The following is a 19,202-nucleotide window of genomic DNA, read 5'->3' on the forward strand; positions in this document are numbered from 1 at the left end:
AAGCTAAACTTTTCTTATGAAAATGTTATATTATACTACACAAACTGAGTTCTCCATCTCCCCAAAAGTTGATAGGATTCGGATTGATAGGATTCGGATTGATAGGATTTATATATATATATATATAAAATTTAAACTTTTCTTATGAAAATGTTATATTATACTACACAAACTGAGTTCTCCATCTCCCCAAAAGTTGATAGGATTCGGATTGATAGGATTCGGATTGATAGGATTCTTATAAATATTCCCGAAGAAACCCTAATTAATCAAATAAGCAACAACAAAAAAAAAAACTAGACAGGTTTTGAGATCTTATTATGAGATATATATATATATATATAAAATTTAAACTTTTCTTATGAAAATGTTATATTATACTACACAAACTGAGTTCTCCATCTCCCCAAAAGTTGATAGGATTCGGATTGATAGGATTCGGATTGATAGGATTCTTATAAATATTCCCGAAGAAACCCTAATTAATCAAATAAGCAACAACAAAAAAAAAAACTAGACAGGTTTTGAGATCTTATTATGAGATCCTAGTAATAGTAATTGCAGATTGATAGGATTCGGATCGTCAAAAGGTACCGTCAATTTTAAAGAGGAAAAATAAATAAATAAATAAAACGTTGAATCGTAGATTATGATATGTTTCCCTTAAATTTGCGTTTGGGATTTTACCTGATTGATTTCAACGAGAAAGAGAACGATTGAGAAAAGAACAATGCCCCGCGAGCGAGTTTCTACCCTTTTGAGGATTTAATGTAATTATTTCGGCTACTTCTTCACGTTTAAATCTGTTTTTAAAAAAAATATTGCCTGTGCAAAATATTGCATGGGCTTGGATAATTTTGGGCCTTTCGTAAGCCTTAAAATAGTTGTTGCTTTTTAAGCGGCTAAATACCCATATTAGTATTTTAATTCCAACCCAATTTCCAACAAAGTATTTTAAATAGGCAAACCTGCTTTAAGACATTTTAATTGATCCAACTAATCAATAATACATGTTTTCTAGTCGGCGGGCAAATTTCTGACGAGATCTCGTCACGTGCATGGCACGTGATGTCTCAAAACTCATTTTTAGCTGCGGCGATGGCAACAATCTCGCCATATTCAGCCCAAAGTAGGATACAATAACGGTTATGACGTCGCCTGAGATCGCTAACCCCATCGAATCGGCTGAATATAACGAGATTGTTGTCGTCGTCGCTGCTAAAAACGAGTTTTGAGACATCATGTGCCATGCACGTGACGAGATCTCGCCGGAAATTTGCCCGTCGACGAGAAACCATGCCTTATTGGTTAGTTGGATCAATCAAAATGTCTTAAAGCGGGTTTGCCTATTTAAAATACCTTGTTAGAAATTGGGGTGGAATTAAAATACCAATATGGGTATTTAGCCCTTTTTAAGCATGAATATCCAAAAAAAAAAAATTATTTATGAATTTCCTAATGATAGCATCAAATGTGTATGATTAATTAATATTACTATAAACTCCATTGTGGTCTTTCACCAAGGTGCTGTTTGGTTTGCTACAATGTCGTATGCAACATTTTGTCGTAGAAAATCAGTTTCAAATTCTGTTATTTGGATATTTTGTAATTATATTAATTATAAAAAATATTTTTTCAATGCAAATCCAGTGTTTGGTTGAAAAAAATTAGTTTAAAATTTTTTCATATAGGAAAACTTGGTGTAGGTAGTTTTTCTATGTGAATTTTAAAAAGATTTTTTTAATGATGTGGAATTATATTTATGTTTTATTTTATTTTTATTTAAAGCTTGCACCTTTCCCTCCCGTCTTGACCGTAGCATTTGTTGCAAGTTTTTTTCCACAAAATGCAACTCCATTAACATTTCCTAACCGCAAAGTTGCAAACCAAACAATGTAAATATGATGATCAAAATCCGCTATTTTTATAACATGAAATATATGAATAGGGATATCGCGTTTACGAAAGCATCTGAGCTTTTTCACCCTTAAAGTTGCAACCGACGAATTTCAGAATAAATCAAGTAACAATAACAACATTTTATGACAAAGAGGCGCCATTCTCATACATCTGCGTGGGCTGGAACATTTCTCATCCTATCAAATAGTAAATTTTGGAACACAGTACAATAATCTAAACCTCGACCCAAAAGAAGACGACTATGAAGACTGGTGAAATAAACAGCATAAATAAACATTTACTACATAAAATTACTAAGTATCGTCCAATTACAGACGAATTACATACAATTAACCTAAAGCAAATAAAAGAACAATCTAATGAAACAATTAATCACCTATTTTAGTGTACAAAAAATAAGAACTGCTGAGAAGAATACAACTTTCATAACAGTATTTCAGAAAAGTTGAGCCCCAGTCGCTGAACATTTGTATAGTACACGCTATCGCAGACCAGTTAGCACCAGTTGTGAATGCCTGTTCCACTCTCAGCTATGATTGAGAGGAGTTTTGGCATGCATTTTAATTCCCCCTTTCATATAACATGCCGAGAAAATTTCAACTCGACATCTATTTCTGGCATGTCAAAATCTTTCTGTTTGCGTATGGGCCTCCAGATGTATCTCGAAGGTCAGATCTCCATCCCATGGCCTCTGTGATTTCTTTGATCTCCTCGAGTACAGATTTGGAATCACGTATATAAGCCAATCCGCCGGGTCTTAGTATGCGATCCATCTCCAGCAAAATCAACGTGATGTTGCACCTGGTATAGTTATTAGAGAGCTTTCCAAGTAAATTTAGGACACTTTTACAGTAACAACAATAAAGCCTCCATCCCAAATTTTTGGTCAGCTACACAAATTCGTAATTGCTTCCAACCAAGTTCTCGTGGGCCTATCCCTGGTCCTCCTTTCTCCATTAATTGTAATATTAGGAGTTCTTTCAAACAATTGAAAGTGAAAAAATATTGCTAGTCCCTAGCTAATTAAAAAAAATAAACAGCTTTTTATATGTGTCCTTTCACCATCAAAGAGGGCCAAACTGAGTAGGAATTAGTGAAAACAGTTGGTTTGCTTTGTTGGATTGGTAATTTGTATTAATTTGAGTTATAACTCTGTCTAGTTTATGGATAACTGTTCAATGGTATGTACCATACGTTCACACCATCAATTTGCTAGATGACGTTATTTGAAACTATTAGATACATGAAATACCAATTTCGCAGCCTGATCTTCAGTTAGATCATGGGCTCCACTGAAGATGAGCCACTACCCTATAGTCCATTTCTAATACTCGTAATTATAAAAATTTATCTTTGGTTTGTATGCTAAAACACAACAGAATTAAGTTCTGATTCCAACAAGATGTGAAAGAACTGCAAGTTTACTATTGAAAGAGAATATTACCTTTTCCGCTCTCTGGAGAAGAGTCCAGATGCATGGAGGAGGTCATAGGTTCGAGGATATGTATCAAATGATTCACACCTGTAGGAACAGAATAGGGCATCAGGAATCTTAAGATGAAGAAGCTTAATATGATCATTGGAAAGATTCTTAAGAAGAGCGAGTAATACAGTTATGTGATCCTTAAGTCAATCAATAGCAGTTTTCAGACGTTTCACAAACTCTTGAGTTCAGCAGTTATGTTCTAAAAAATTACTAAAACTGTACAAAACTAAATGTAATATTGTACATGTAAGTTGTTTGGAGTAGGGCAGGGTTGAAGCAGTTATTATAAATAACTGTCGAAATAACAAAGCTATATTTTCCTTCCAGTGCCCCCCCGGGTCACCTCAAGGAATAATTTTGTTTCAACCCAAAAATGGGTCCCGTTGTTTATAGTCCATACATACATAAATAGGACAATAAGGCCTCTTGTAACCACGATAAAGTGTTAAGGTAGTACAATTGCAAAACTTTGACAAGGAGGAGAGCAGATTTTGTTTCCAAGGCACAAGTTGTTATTGTTATTTGTCAGTGCCATATCATCAAACTGTTTTCTAGTATAAAAGAGATCCAAGAGCAGAAAAATTTGTAAGAATATTTTGAAGGAAACAAGTTTAAGTGGGTCTGCTCAAAAAGACAGAAAAAGGAAAAATAACAGAAAAATTTCTAGACGGGGTCACAAGACAATACCAGTCATGTGCGACTCCTATAAGACCACGATCATATATTACAGGCAGTGTGTTGTGTCCACTGACAGGGACAACGTTCATGACCCAGCTATTTATTTGCTGGTCATTAATTGCAGCAGCAAACCTGAAAACGAAAGGAACATAGCCAAATATCAGTAACAAGTAATTTGATAAGTATGAAAGAAGGGCATTGAAAACAAAACTTAATTATGCTGCATAACTAGCTTAATACCAAAAGAACTGAAAGGAACCACAACAGTAAAAGAATGACCATGTAATCTACAGAATGAAAAGTAAAGCTGTTAAGAGGACACACAACAGAAGAAAAGCTCCGCTTATGATGTACTATTGTTGCATTTTGGGTTTGATTACAAGCTTATCATGTAGACATTTGTTTTATTAATATCGTCTGGATCCTATCAAAATAATTGGAATCTAAAAAGTAATGTACTAAATTAACATCCACTTGGAATAGCTATTAACTAAACAGAAACTCTAAGGAACCCTTGCGGATAAAATAATTGAAACTGGCAGCAACAACATGTTGATTAGAGGTGTTCTATGAGCCATAGCACATTAGACAGTCAATAAAATAACAATTCTAGCTTGTTTCAAATTTCTCTCAATGCTTAATGGCTACCAACAACAAAATGATAAATCTCCAGTAAGTTAAAATTTAGTATTTAGTCCCCTTTTATTTAATATTTAATATTCTTTAAAAGATCGGAAGGCCTCTTAGTTTAAGATAGATGAACCCTTGTCAGGTTTAGTGAAGTTTCACTCGAGTATATTAATCTAATGCCACCAGGAATGCTAATTGAAATTAGATGAAGGCAAGAGAGAGAAATACTTACCCTCCGAATCCAGCCCTCATATCCATTATATTCCGCAGTCTTAATGTTTTCCAACGAAAAACACGTATATAACCTTCAACAATGTCTTTCCAATATCTTGCTTCTGCCTTGAAGAGCTCGTTTTTAGCTATGTAAGAATCCATCTCCACATCCTGGAGCCTTTTTGGAGGCTCATGCAAACGAGCAGGCCAGGCCGTAAGATTTGTCCCATAGCCATTTTCAGGAAGTTGACTGATACACGGTTTGAGATTAACATACCTGAAGGGTGAAGAACAGAGAAAAACTTAGAAAGTAGGTGAAGGAATCAAAGAAAAAGAAATCGTGAAGATGTGGGTGACATTGTGGAGACATCATGCACATCACTGCACTGGATTTCGTTAATATCCTATCAATGCCTTTTTTTTGGGCAAAAAGCTCCTTAACTTTAGACAAACTGCCCTAACCAGATAATATCTCAGGAATCATGAACATTCCATTTGCAAGACTAAACTTTTGTTTGCTAATAGGCTTCCTGAATTGCCTTAATCACCTATGTATATTACGATATTTAAACTTACCAACAGTTCAGGTTTACATCCTTATTGTTGGTGCAAACTCATTTTGATGGGTAAGGATGATGGTGACTTAGAGAGGGACGGATCTAAAAGAAAGGAACAGAGAATTACGGATCTTAAAAAAGGGAACAGAGACTTATCTCAATTTGACTGATTGGACTGTATTAAATACTCAAATACATCTTTTTAGTTTTCCTCGATCAACTTAAAGAATCTTATCACAAACTCTTATATGTTGGAAAGCTGCAACTTAAAACAAGGAATCAGAACACAACCGTCTCAGGACTTTTATTTTTTTAATTTTATTTTTTTCTCCATTTATTAAGCAGAGTGTAATAAGTTATTGAAGGTACCACACACTATTTGGGTCATCCTCCACATCGCATAGTGGAGGTTGAACTCCTGGATCACGATTGACATAGCATGAATTATTCAAAGGCTTCCTCCACATTGCAATATATCCTTCTTTCTTCACAAGCTCCCAACACATTCGAGTTGTAAGGTCCTCCATTTCTAAATATACAAACACATATAAGCACCACATGAAGAAAAGCAAGAAGAAATTAATTTCATCCAGCATAAAAGAAAAGGGAAACCTTCCAACAAGCTGGAAAGACATGTGAAACCCAAATTTTCATTTGAAATTTTTCATTATTGTGGAACCAAATATTAGCCAACTGAATTTAGTTTGACAATTCAAGAAAGTCACACTCAATCTTTACTATAAATGCAATGTGAATAGTCCCAAAGCCTTTTGCCTTCAAAGGAAACCTTGTCTGGACAGTGTATGATTTATAAAGCTACCCCTAAAAAAAGAAAGTTAAGGTGATATCCTACCAAACATATTCAGTAAAACTTCATGCGCCAATATTATCAAATAGCAGTTTGCACCAGGAAACACAGTAAACAGACACAAAAAATGTTTTGACTCTTTCGATGACAGGCCTGAGAAGAGATACCTTTCCATGCTTCTTGTTGAAGCTCCTCATGTTTGTAAACCGGCTGCGCAGCCCAAGCAAAGTAGCCTCCAGCTCTAAGCAATCTATTGACCTCAAGAAGCAGAATTCCATCTTCACAATGAACAAAAGTTGCTCAGTGTCATAAACACATGAATATAGCAACTTAGTCTAATGAGTGCTTTACTACTTAGGAATAGCCTCTATTAAGTAGGGCAGTGAGTGGGTTCAGGACCATGCTTTTCGAGAAGTAATTGATGATATTATAAGACCTTTGAATATAGACTTGATGCTTCCCTAGGAGCATTGGTCGAACAATATGGAGAGACAAGAGAGGTCCAAATGAATCATATTAAATGAGAAATTATGGTTCTCTGTGGAATCAGGTTTCTCTTTATATGTAAGCCGAATGCACATAAGTTTTATCTCCAGAAAATAAAAGCAACTCTAATGAACAATGAGCTATTATATTGTCTATAATGTGTGGTTCAAAAAGGAGAAGGCAAGCAGATACTATAGCTTTTTTTTACACTTCTACTTATTCCAAATGGAAATGCCAAAACATTAAACAACCTCTAGACAGAGGCATAATCAACAAAGGTTCAAACATTGATCTAGACGAAAAAGATGCCCTACTGTGATATATAATTAGAAATAATCAAACCCGACACTGGGAAAACAGAGCAATATTCAAACTAATAAGATGATAATGTGAAGAATGAGATGCACTATAGAGATAATACCTAACTTGTTATCTCAGCAAGAGTGCAGTATACTTAATTACTCATAAAAAAATGAAGTAGTGAATTACCATCACGGGTCCAGTTAATTCGACACCTGGAGCAATGAATCAGGTCAAATGCCTGACTTGGATACAATAACCGATGTGTCGCAAAAGCTGCTACCATTGCAGGCACACCACGCTCTAGAGCAAACTGAATCTGGTTCTCATGTACATCTTTTGGAGCTACTGACAAGGTGACCACATTCCTTGAAAGTAGAAAAGCACCAAAACTTGCTACCCCACATCCAACATCCAGTGCAACTCTTGTATGTTTACCAAATGCTACATCTGGTACCATCTGCATAGATTGTAACAAATGACATATAAAGCAATCAATTTGGGATCAAACAGGGATCATGAAATTTTAACTGAACAAAGGTTTTATGTGTCAAGAACCTCAGCTATCTGATCAAGATATTTATCTGCTCCATGTATGAACTGAGTTCCACCCCCAGGAAATACAAACTTATCTCCAACACGCGTAATCCAATTCTGTCCTCCTTTATCTTCAACCAAACGTGAATGTGGTACATTACTAAACCAAACCTGCGATAGATTTCAGGTCAGTATATAAATTTTTCTCAAGCGCTAAATGGAAACAACTACAAGAGTTATGAAAGAAAAAAAATGAAAAAAAAAGTGAACCGAAGAAATTCAATTGCAAAATCAATTTAAGAAATCAATTTTTTTTCCCACAATCAAGTTTCCAATAAAAGACTCTATGCGGTGGGCTCATTCAAAATTCAGTCACCACTAGTCGATGATGTCAATAAACTAGCTTGAAAATAAAACCAATACTTGTATCCTTGACTGTTCAGCAAAATCATTGCATATAGTAACATCTACGATCGACATCATTAGCATATACAGGCAGTTAACAGAACTTCCTATTTGCTTTCTGTCTATAAATAGAAAAGACAATGTAACAGTAGCTGAACTGCAGAATGCAAAATGAAAGATCTGTTACTAAACCGACAAACTTTGAACCAGAAATGCTCAAGGTTTGTTACTAAACCCCCAGTTTGCAATACTAAACACTAATATAACATATAAACAGTGCAGCTAAACCTCTAACAGACTTAATTCCATAATCCATGAAGTTAACAGTCAAAATCAACAAAAATAGGCAGTCAAAGTGAGATGGGGGGAAAAGAACCTCGTCTCTACTCTGCGGCCACGGGATCGGCGACTTGTAATCCTTGGGCGCCGGAACCAAGCAATCCAAAGCCCTCTCCGGACAAAACCTCTCGAACCTCTCCCCTCTCTCCGTCGACCTCAGCCTCTTGATCGCCTCCACATTATCCAAGCACGGTATATACTCCCTCATCCGCTTGTCACAAACCCTAAACTTCCCAACCCTAACCCTAACCCTAGCACCCCCACCGATATCCTCCCTGCGTCTCATTGCTCACCCCGCGCCGCTATCATCCAGATTCCGTGACGAACTCCCCTACATAGAAGTCCGTCCTCATCGTCCCGTTATCGGCGACGACTCCGTACCGTCGCCGCCGCCGCCGCGGCGGCGGAGGAGAGGACGGAGCGGTGACGAAGGATCAGATCGGATGTGTTGAAGGTGAGGTTGGCGTTGGGGAGAGATGCGACGGTGGCCGCCGGAAGGAGTCGGCGGAGTTGGAGCTGGCGTTGAAGAAGATGAACTGGGGGTAGCTGCCATCGGACCAGTGCTTGCCGAGGTAGAAGGCGGCGATGGCGGCGAGGAAGAGGATGGAGATTCTGAGGATCTGCGGAGTTTTGAGCAGATCGTTGCCGTTGACGATCGGTTGCATGATCTGATCTCTCAAGTCCGAGATCTGGCGCGCGAGGAAGAGAGAGAGAGAGTGTGTGTGAGTGAGAGCGAGGAGAGAGAATGAGTAGTAATACTCAGCCCAATGGGCTTGACCTTGGTCACGTGAGTGCAGGGCTCGGTGAAATGTTTGGGCCTCTTGAGAGTAGTATGCTGGACCTTTTGGGTACGGAAATCAAAAAAGGAATTCGTCAAGCTTTCTTAAGAGGCTGTTTGGTTGGCATTTTTTGCTCTTATAAAACTGTCAAAACTGACAGCTTTAAAGCTGTCAAAACTGACAAAAGCTGTCAGTTTTGACAGCTTTACTTGCAAAAACGCTCATTTTTGGGCGTTTTTGCAAGTAAAGCTGCCAAAACTGACAGCTTTTGCCAGTTTTGGCAGCTTTACAAGGGCAAAAATGCCAACCAAACAGCCCCTTAGAATTTAGTAAACTGGGACACAATCTCGCGAAGTTTGTGCATGTTGAGTAATCTCCGTGGGTTTGGGACAGGAACAATGGGAGTCAGCTCCAATTACCTTCAAATTTCCAATATAAGCTAGTACTAGCGCCCACCCGGTGTAAAACACGACCATTTTTTATTTTCGCTACAGTAATTTTTAAAAATGCTACAGTATTCTGTTTTGTGCTATAGTGATAATAAATAGTGAATCTTAGGATCCTCCTATAAATATAGGAGAATAGAGATTTATCCCGTGTGATGCTCGAATTAGTGCTCTTTGTTACCGCGTATATGTAACCCTGTATATGTTGCACGTGCCATTTTGTCTAATGTAACTTAAGTTCTATGTATTAATATTTTGTTGACAACGACTTTACATTATTGACTAATTGAAATTACCCCAGATGAACAGAACGAATATAATATTAAGACATATCTAAAAACCTCACGATGCCACGACTAATATCATATGACGGAAATATACAATAAATATCAAAAAAGGTTTTGTGCACTGTAAATATTGAAAATCAAATTACTGTAACGTATCACTTAGTTTCTACATAAGGCCTTCCTCTCGAAAAGGAAACATAATAACAAACAATAAATGTCAGTTCCAATTACATTCAAATTTCAAACATAAATGCGTTGTTAGATTTTGTTGTAAAAGCAAAATAGGTGAAAAGAGGAAGTTGGAACTGCATTTCAAACTGAGGGGCAAAAAATAACATTAAGCAAAGAATCCGCAAACAACAACAACAACAACAATCTCCTATGACAAGCATCCGAAAAACCTCATAGGTACATATCGTCCACTTGAAATCCAAACAATACACGAATAATTGGACGCCGCCCCTCGCAAAACAATTTTATCACACGACTACCCGTATAAGACCTGTGGATACATGCAAAGACTCCAGCAAACAGAGCAATACGATAAGCGGGCAGCTTTAGAGCTTCTACAGATTAGTTTTGTTTACAACAGTTGAGTGGTGGGTACATTGTTGCGCTGAAGCAGCCGCACTAATGGCCAAAGTATCTCCATCCGGTTGAATCCCTTGGGCGTCTGTTCAAGATAATTACATCTCAGGTCATTGACTATAAGTAAATTTAACGGCTAACAGCAAAATTACACTAACCCACCCCCTCAAAAAAAATTTTAGCATTTTGCAGTAAACCATCAATAACTTCTAAAATCGCACTAAACACCCAATAGCTATTGGAATTGCAGAAACCCCCAATAAGTTGTTGGGTTTTGCATATAACCACCATGATGGCGTCAGTCCACATTTTGCGTTAGCAACGCTTTTAGACCCTAAATGTGGGCTGACGCCACTATGGAGTTATCTCCAAAACACAGAACCTATTGGGGTATTCTGCAATTCCAATAGTTATTGGATGCGATTTTAGAAACTATTGGGGGCTTACTGCAAATTGCTGAAAGTTCATGGGGGTTTTGTGTAATTTACCCTAAATTAATGTGTGTAGTTTCCTATTTACGTTGGTACCAGCTTACCTCGAGAATGAAATGTGCCCGTGGTTTATTTGATTTCACTTGTAAGATGCCTTTTAGAATGCTCAGTTTCAGGCGTCTGACAACCTGAGCTATGTCTAAAAAAAGCTCATAATCTTCGCATTGCATCTACAGCAACAGAAGACTAGAAATGTTTATTCATGTTCTATAATGCACACAGCAAGAATCAAATACTAGTATTCATACCTCAACAAGTAATTGCCCCGGCGGCTCAAGTTCTTCAACAATCAAAGGGCATTGTTTCGAGTTATTTCCCATTTCATATGCCCAACTGGCCCCATTTCTGCAAGTACGATACCCAGATGAGTTGTGATACGCACCTCCAATCTGAAAAGACGATTTATTAGACGATTTACTCTTTGAACACATTGATTCTTGAAATTTATTTATGAGAAAATGCATCAAGGTATGAAATTCCCTTGGGCCATATCTGCCTAAAGGTTCCAGCAATGCATTTTTAAAAACTTGAAACCTGAGAAGTATATCGTCTAATCATGGACTGGAAATTGGGCAGTAAGTATACTGTGAGGAGCTTGAAGTTTCTATCCAGTTTGTAAAATGAAAACCATTGGTTGGGTCAAGAATTATTACTGAAAATATTTATCCTGATAAATGGTTGGACCCACAAAGTTCCAACTAACTCAGGAATTGGCAAGTAGTTTTCCTCACTTCAACGACATTATGTTGTCATAAAAATTTTGATTATGACATTTAAAGCTTTAAGCAGGCATCGGAAATGGTGGAAAAGATGTACATTTTATTAGATGGATATTTAAAACAGTCGAGCTAGTATATGAACATGGTGGAAGAGATGGATATCTAAAATAGTCGAGTAACTCAATCAATATTTCCAAAGTGGTGAACAATAGATGATAGATGATTCTAAATTAACTAAATAGTATCTCAAAAGGTTATCAATGCCAAAAGTTTTCTATGAGGTTATATGTACCTTTGTTTCTGCGGAATGTCTCAACATTTCCGCCTGATGGGGAATACTTTCCAGGAACAACATATGTTTGATAGTTCTATTCAGCAATGAGTCAATGCTGCACTGAATAATAGAAAAGAATCACATCAACTATTGTAATGAAACCTTGATAGTCTAAACAGTTCCATGAAAGAGACTAGCAATCCAGAAGCAGGTATATATACCTTAGATCCATCAGGAATGAGTTCTCGTAACTGCTTGATGCGTTCCTGTATTAACTGTCTGTCTCGAGGCTTTGGCTTGTGCATATCTTTGGCATCGCCTCTTTTAACGGTAATATTTGTTAGCTTTGAGCCTTTTTTATACCGTTTATATGTTGTCTCTTGTTCTTCTTTACTTAATTGCACATCAATACTTCTCTTAATAGAAGATCTGGCGGGAGAATTTGGGAAGCCTTCATTTTCAGAGGCAATCATGGACCTTTTACAGCTAAGTGAAACCGACTCCCCAAGATTGAGGACATCATTTTCAATCTTATAATGTGTTAAGCAAGAATCTGAACACTTACTTGATGAGTTGCTCCACAAACTTAAATGTCCAGATTCAGAGGGTTCATTATCATATGAGGTATCAAGTAACTTGGCTATCACTGCATCTAGTAATTGTTCTGTCCCTCTTTCTTTAGGGAATAACGCATCAGCATCTTCAAAAATGGGATTACAAACTTCTGGAAGTTCCTTCTGGCAGAAGGCCATCGAGTTTCTCCATTCATCAGCTTTCGACACAATACCATCTATGCAATCATCGAACTCTTCTAAACTTAGCCCAAGTGCTTCTTGCAGCTCAGACTCATATTGGAAGCTTGGAGGTTTGAGGTCGACTATAGAATTTGTTGCTGCATCAAATTCCTCTGTAAAATTATGACCATTGTGGTCAGCATGTCCAAGATCTTCTGCAAAGAGTTTTGGTATAATAGGATCCCTGGAAATTAATGTAGGACTGATGGAAGAAATTACATGCAACTCATCCTGCAGAGATGAAGATGACACAAATTCAGATATACAGTCTCCAAATAAAGGTAGGTCAAACGTGGGTGGTTCTTCAGTATGATCTTCAAACAAGTTGCTAAACATAGATTGCCATTTACTTTCGTCTGCATAAGCCCCTATATCCGCCCCAAGAATCTGGTCAAGAGCATCGACTGGGAGTGGAAAATTGTCCTGAATCATAAATTGTTGTAGAAGGAAAGTACACATTACTTACTGATGAGATGGTACGCGCAGAAACATTTTTTTAATTAGATATTGCAAGAGATAGCAATTTGGAATATCATCAGAATTGACTTGAGATGTGAAATGATTCACTACCGGAGACAAGACCAAAGGCATGCAGGAATGTAGGCAATCCGTACTTGGTGATAAAGAAGTATGACTTTGTGAAGTATTCTGGATTATGTCAAAATAATCTCTGATGCGAACTACCTCTCTTAAATCCTCAAAGACCTGATGCACAGAAGTTCCACATGAAACTTTAAATGAAATTTTAGAAAAAATTAAACATAAGGTAAAGCAAACTTTCATGCCTAGTGCACTAAGATCGAAAATCCTGATAGTAAATGTGAACATAAATGCCCTCATATAGTTGCAAACTAGAATACTAGGTCTTAAGGAACTTGCAATAAGATAAAGCTCCACTGCTTGGCCCTTACAATGTAAATAACTTCAAGTAAATGAAACAAAAAATTATAGATTTTCATGAAGTAAAATTTTCAGCACCAACAGTTATACAATTGAAGTAATAAGTATTACTAGCAAATGTCAATCTAATAGGTCAGTTAATCAAACCTAGCATTGGAATACAAATATGCAAGCTAGGAGGAAATGAATACAACAGATTCAACTTAATTGGTAAATAAGTCTAATAAGATGTAGACGCACCATATCCATAGACCCAAGTTGCACAACCCCAAGAGGAATAACAGGCACAAGCAAAATCGTCTGCAAGAGCGGAAGGCTTAAAATCAAAACACCCTTCTGACAACTGCTTCAAAAAAAACTAACATATAATGTTGCTATACAGGTCTATTGAACATCCTGGTTAAGCATGACGTCATATTACCTTGATACCAACCATAGTCTGTGGATTCCATTCTTCAGGGAACTGCATGCAAGCCATATTGCATCAACCATCAATTTTAATTGTGATAAAAGGAACCAAATCTGTGAATCGTTGGCGCTGGAGTAAATCTAAGAAACTAGCAGCTTACCCCTTCCAGCATTCTGGAGGCAATTTTGTCACAATAGGCCCAATGATGCTTCCTTTGTGATGCCACTTTGCCAGTAATCCTGCTAGATCAGAAATATAATGCAGAATGAACTGTGAAACCATATGAATCATATCATTAATCAACAATCTGAATTTTTGCAGTGTTCGACGTAAATGTAATACCAAGATAACATTTTTTTTGCCCAAAGTGTATGGATAAACTGCTGAATGTATGTTTGGTGTGAGGTTATATTTATGCAGATCGTTGTAAAGAAGGGAAAGTTCATGTGAACCATATTAGAACTGTCAAGAATGCTGTAGCCTGTATCCATCCATGAATGCCACCAATATTTATTTCTTTTGAGGAATATCATTTGAACATAGAACTATGCTCCTTCAGCCACAAGGGAAACTGGCCTAGTCTCAAGTTGTTAACTTCAAGAATCACTACCACTAACAATTAAAGCACTGCACAACTAGGTAAGAAAGAAATTCAGTTAATAGTTGCATGTTTCAGATTGGGGAAGAAAGGTTATCAACATTATTATACTTTTTACAATTTCTATCACTGATTCACAGAACTAATGAATCTAGACAAGCAATAATCACCATATCGCACAACATGAAGCAAGGACAAAAGTGAAACAGGGATTACATGTGCCAAGATATCATGACACATAACTCTTACCGCGTGAAAAGGTCTATGACAATCTTTTATTTTACCAAACAAATTAATCCATAAAGAGAAGAATAAATATTCGACATATAGTGAGCCATAAAGCATACCCTTCTCCAAGTGGATATGAGAGGCAGGACAAGCTGACCACTGCTTTTTCAATCAGCCACTTAGCAGAGTTCCTACTTGTATTTATTTGACTGCTGAAAGATATAAATCCGAGTTCCTCATTAAGGAATCCACCTGCATGTTCATCATCGAAATAACAATCGTCCCAGAATAATCTCCTGAAAAAGAAAAAATATCTGGGGTTAAAATTTGAAACTACAAAAGTGGTGATCTACAAAAAATATTTTAAAGTATAGTTAATGTCATTCACTGTTTTCTGTGACCTTATTGAGTACTTTTGCTCAGATTATGCCCTCAACCATCATGTTTACTTGACTTTAAGTGGTTTGGCTTATACTCTGCCACAAAGCTGAAAGTGATTCACCATAGCAGCAGATTGTCAACATAAAATGGTCAATTTTTTATTGGAATTTACTCAGGTTTAATAAAACTAAAAAAGCAACCTCAATCACTTGAGAAAAAGCTTAGATATTGATGTAGGATGCCTAACAGACAATTGTTAGGTTGGGGGTGGATACCAACCTCCGGCGGCGGAGGAGCTCCAACGAGCTCCAGGATGGCGGCGGAATGGTTCCAGAAGATACAGAGCCCGACGAGTTGTTAAAGGATTTCAACAGAATATCCAAGGAAGAAATGATCCAACGGATATATTGACGAAGGCAGCGACCTTTCAGAAACTGAAGTTGTGTGCAACTTCAGTTGGCCTTCATGCATAGATGATGAAGGCGGAGCCACACAGGAGAGGAGCTTGATGAGATAGCCTGATTGTCGTCGGTTTGGTCTCCAAGTGGGAGATTGTTAGGTTGGGGGTGGATACCAACCTCCGGCGGCGGAGGAGCTCCAACGAGCTCCAGGATGGCGGCGGCGAGGTCCTGGCGACAGGCGGCGAGGTCCAGGCGACAGGACGAGCTCGAAGCCTCGAGCTCTGCGTTCGTTCGAAGCTGGCGTCGATGGCGAGCTCTGCGTTCGCCTGCCCCCTGAACTCTGCGTTCTTTGGCGAACCCGACCTTTGCGTCTGGGTTATTTGTTGGCGACAGGCTGTCGCCAGCTCCTCATCTCCGCTTATATAAACCCCCTCACCTAGGGTTTCGAAGTTGCTGACTCTTCCCCCCTCTCCTCCGATTTCTTCTTCTCTAGGCGGCGGCTGCCCTAAATCGCAGAGGCGATTTTTTCTCCAGCTCTCAACGGGAGTTTGAGGGGAGATTAAAAGAGAGATTAAGAAGAGAAAGAGGGAATTAAAGTGGGGTTTTTAATTGTGGGGTTATTTATTCTCAAGTGAGAGAAATTGAAAGGGTTCATACCCTTTGATTATTAACACTGTAGCTACAGTGTTTATTTGAGAAATCTCAGTTTTAAGATCCGCTCCTAAATTGTAATTTCTTCTTTGATTAATAAGAAATTATCTGTGTGGCTCCCGAGGACGTAGGCAGTTGCCGAACCTCGTTAAAACTTGTGTACTGTTCTCTATACCGCGTTTCCGTTGCATTAGGGGATTTAGGCGTTAAATTCCCAACAACAATTTCATGGAGGATCAAGATTATCACAAGCTAAATGCGGATACATATATGTTATTGACTTCCGGAAAGAAACAATCATATCTTTCAAGACGGATTCTGACATATTATATATGTAAATCATTTATCTCGACGAGACGAAGCCAACCAGATTGTTAGATTTCCAAAAACTCATTAGTATCACCAGTTAGTAGCAGAAATTCGAAAATAATTAATATTTAGTTTACTTTTAGTAATAAAGTTAGTCTATTTAGACTAGGAAACAAATTCAATTTCGATTCATAGTGGACTGATTTGTTTCCTCTATTATAAGGAGTCTTTTTAGGGTAGGATTTGATATTTTCTATTTCTTTGTAATTTTAATCTTATTAGAAGTCTATTTTATTTTTCTATTTAAGAAGAGTTATGTAACCCCAAAGGGATCAGATCTATTTCATCAATAAAATTTTCTTTTATATTACTTTGTGGATTCATGGTTGTCTCTTCGCGGATTCGAATATTGTTCATTGTGGATTCAGAGAACACCCTTTGGTGGATTCCGAATGTTTCTTACTTCCGCGCTGCGTTAGATATGACAATAATCATAAGAATAACCAGGATGATCACGATGTTAGAATTTAGTTTTTCCTCTTTTTTTATTTTTTATTTAGGAATATGTATTCAGGTCTAAAAATAAAATGAATAGGATTGTTTTACTATGGCAACTCTATGGTTAATTTGGAAGAAAATAAATCAGAGAATATTTAGCAAGAAAAGAGGTCCACTGTGTAAGAGTTCATTCATAATTCAACACAACTTGTTGATTTGATGGTCTCACAACAATACACATACCAGTAGTGCAAGGTAATGAATTGTAGTCATATAATACCCCTCACCTCATGATGTAATTCCTTTCACCTTCACATCATTCTGTATTTCCCTCCTTTTTTCATCTTTTTACGTATTTTCTCTTCAATAGAATGGGCTACGCCCCCTTATTTTCTCAAAAAGTATTATGTTCCAAAAAGTAAGTTTCTGATATTTAACTTGCGAGGTGAGCATTTTGCTAGTCCCTTTTAATACATAATACATCTAATATGATGAGTCCAATTAAATATACAAAATTATAGGCCATATAGCCTTCAAGATGTAAACAAATGCAGATAGACTTCTCCTTGGACAGATAAAATCATTTCACTCAGACAGCCCCTTGAAATGAAAGAAAAATGAAGAAAAATAAAATCCTAATATTCTCTCTTTTAACCTAATATGAGAGTTATACGGTACATTATCTCACAAATTCCATGTCTGTCTCTCATGCTAAATAGTTGGAATAGAGATCAATAGTTAATCTGTAACTTCTATATAAAGAGTTAGGGTAACTTTATCAAAACTACCATGAATTGTTGGGGGGTTTTGCACGAAAATACCAAAAACTTTTAAATATGCATGAAAATTCATTATACTATCAAAAATACCACTTACTATCAGAAAAGCAGCTTTACAGTTGGCCATTTTCTGTAGGTTTGAAATTTTGTAGCATTTTTTCTCTAATAAAAATTATTTACAATAGTTTTGTGCAGCATCCCTAATAGTTCAAGAAATATACACAATGAAAGGAAATAAAACTTACGTTCCCTTGAGCTTCCAAAGCAATGCATAATTCCAGTGCGAGTTTTGGCAAAGACCCCTCAGCAGCTGTCTCAAAGCAGTAGTATTAGCAGTTCCCATCACCTGAGCTGAAACTTTGTACCCGAAATTTTTATGATCAAACCCTTAAAATTACTCTATCTACCCACTAACTTCCACGGTACGAGCCTCGCCCTGCTTGTGTCCACCGCAACCCGGCTCTGCGTTTGATCAGCGGAGGCGTCGAACCAAGCAGCATAAAGCCCATCACTTTCACGTCACTCAGATTCTAATTAAGCCTAAAGTACTGTCACTCAAGAATTAGAAAATTTCACTAATTGCTGCCACGAAATTCTCTCGAAATAATAGCACCTTAAGTCAATTTCAATTTAGATCAAATCTACTGCTCAGTCTCGACACAATATTCACGATCGCTTCAGATGGAAGCATCATCAAGACCTCAGATTTGTCTTTTTCTCAAACTGCAAGAAACAAGAAAGAAAGCTCAATAAATCTCTAGAACTACAAAATAAAGCTCGACGTCAGCTGCTGCTCGCTCGAATTCAGCTATTTTCATCGAGGACGATTGAAATCAACGAAGTTAACCGATATAACCAAATAGCACCCAAATTCTCCAAGTGAAACCCTAGAAACAAAATAATCTGCGATCTGATCCGTACCTCGATCGTTTTCTCCCGAAAAAGAGGAAAAAGAAGATGAGGAGCGTGGCCTTTTGAATCTGGGGCGATCAGTGAAAACTAAAAGGTCTGAATCGATGAGATCGGAGAAAATTTTCTTTTAAACCCTAATTTTCTCAATAAACACTGAGGAGTGAGGATGAAGAGCTCTTCGCGCTCCCGCTAAAATACATCGCGCTTTCTCTTTGGCGGACTTGAAAACTACCCACAACTGTAATTGATAGTTTCGAAAAAGTCAATGCAACTGGTTTCATCACCCTCATCGGGTTGGGTCCCGCAAATATGAGTCAGCTACAGGCGGAAATAGTGGGTGTACGACGTTGAGTTGGCCACTGTGGAATTATGGGGCCCGTGGGCCATGGGCCTGGTGAT

At 37.5% G+C, this 19,202-nt stretch overlaps 3 protein-coding genes across 4 annotated transcripts in view; all 3 read right to left on the reverse strand.

Annotated features, from left to right (window-relative positions):
* Positions 1–828, reverse strand: part of LOC109822288 — an 11,424-nt gene extending 10,596 nt beyond the window's left edge. Inside the window, exon 1 of one of the 2 annotated variants that reach the window (XM_020388470.1) lies at positions 688–828. The gene's annotated coding sequence lies outside the window, so the exon portion shown is untranslated. The remainder of the gene's footprint in view (positions 1–687) is intronic. The other variant, XM_020388467.1, reaches the window with a different exon arrangement.
* Positions 2,165–9,099, reverse strand: LOC109819610 (probable methyltransferase PMT11). Its single transcript, XM_020385387.1, has 10 exons — positions 8,897–9,099; positions 8,397–8,604; positions 7,637–7,786; positions 7,268–7,538; positions 6,460–6,570; positions 5,854–6,013; positions 4,947–5,204; positions 4,094–4,216; positions 3,365–3,442; positions 2,165–2,721 (listed from the first exon to the last, which is right to left on the reverse strand). Exons 1-10 carry the CDS (start codon positions 9,022–9,024, stop codon positions 2,529–2,531), a joined length of 1,680 nt encoding a protein of 559 aa, XP_020240976.1. The 5' UTR covers positions 9,025–9,099; the 3' UTR covers positions 2,165–2,528.
* On the reverse strand, positions 10,182–19,016 carry LOC109819860 (transcription factor EMB1444-like). The gene is made up of 12 exons (XM_020385807.1): positions 18,813–19,016; positions 18,137–18,614; positions 14,992–15,168; positions 14,207–14,285; positions 14,059–14,100; positions 13,878–13,937; positions 13,308–13,442; positions 12,165–13,160; positions 11,962–12,063; positions 11,199–11,339; positions 10,995–11,120; positions 10,182–10,544 (listed from the first exon to the last, which is right to left on the reverse strand). Exons 2-12 carry the CDS (start codon positions 18,232–18,234, stop codon positions 10,455–10,457), a joined length of 2,046 nt encoding a protein of 681 aa, XP_020241396.1. The 5' UTR covers positions 18,235–18,614; positions 18,813–19,016; the 3' UTR covers positions 10,182–10,454.

Source organism: Asparagus officinalis, chromosome 8 (genome assembly GCF_001876935.1).
Source record: "Asparagus officinalis chromosome 8, Aspof.V1, whole genome shotgun sequence".
Lineage (NCBI taxonomy): Eukaryota > Viridiplantae > Streptophyta > Magnoliopsida > Asparagales > Asparagaceae > Asparagus > Asparagus officinalis.

Coding starts and splice junctions, on each gene's coding strand:
- LOC109819610 (XM_020385387.1), bottom strand. CDS start 9,024: ATGCAACCGATCGTCAACGGCAACGATCTGCTCAAAACTCCGCAGATC. Junction 5,205..5,853: donor GATGACCCAAATAGTGTGTG/GTACCTTCAATA, acceptor TTCACCCTTCAG/GTATGTTAATCTCAAACCGT. Junction 4,217..4,946: donor ATGAGGGCTGGATTCGGAGG/GTAAGTATTTCT, acceptor TTTCGTTTTCAG/GTTTGCTGCTGCAATTAATG.
- LOC109819860 (XM_020385807.1), bottom strand. CDS start 18,234: ATGGGAACTGCTAATACTACTGCTTTGAGACAGCTGCTGAGGGGTCTT. Junction 14,101..14,206: donor CCTCCAGAATGCTGGAAGGG/GTAAGCTGCTAG, acceptor GCTTGCATGCAG/TTCCCTGAAGAATGGAATCC. Junction 11,121..11,198: donor CGGGGCAATTACTTGTTGAG/GTATGAATACTA, acceptor CTGTTGCTGTAG/ATGCAATGCGAAGATTATGA.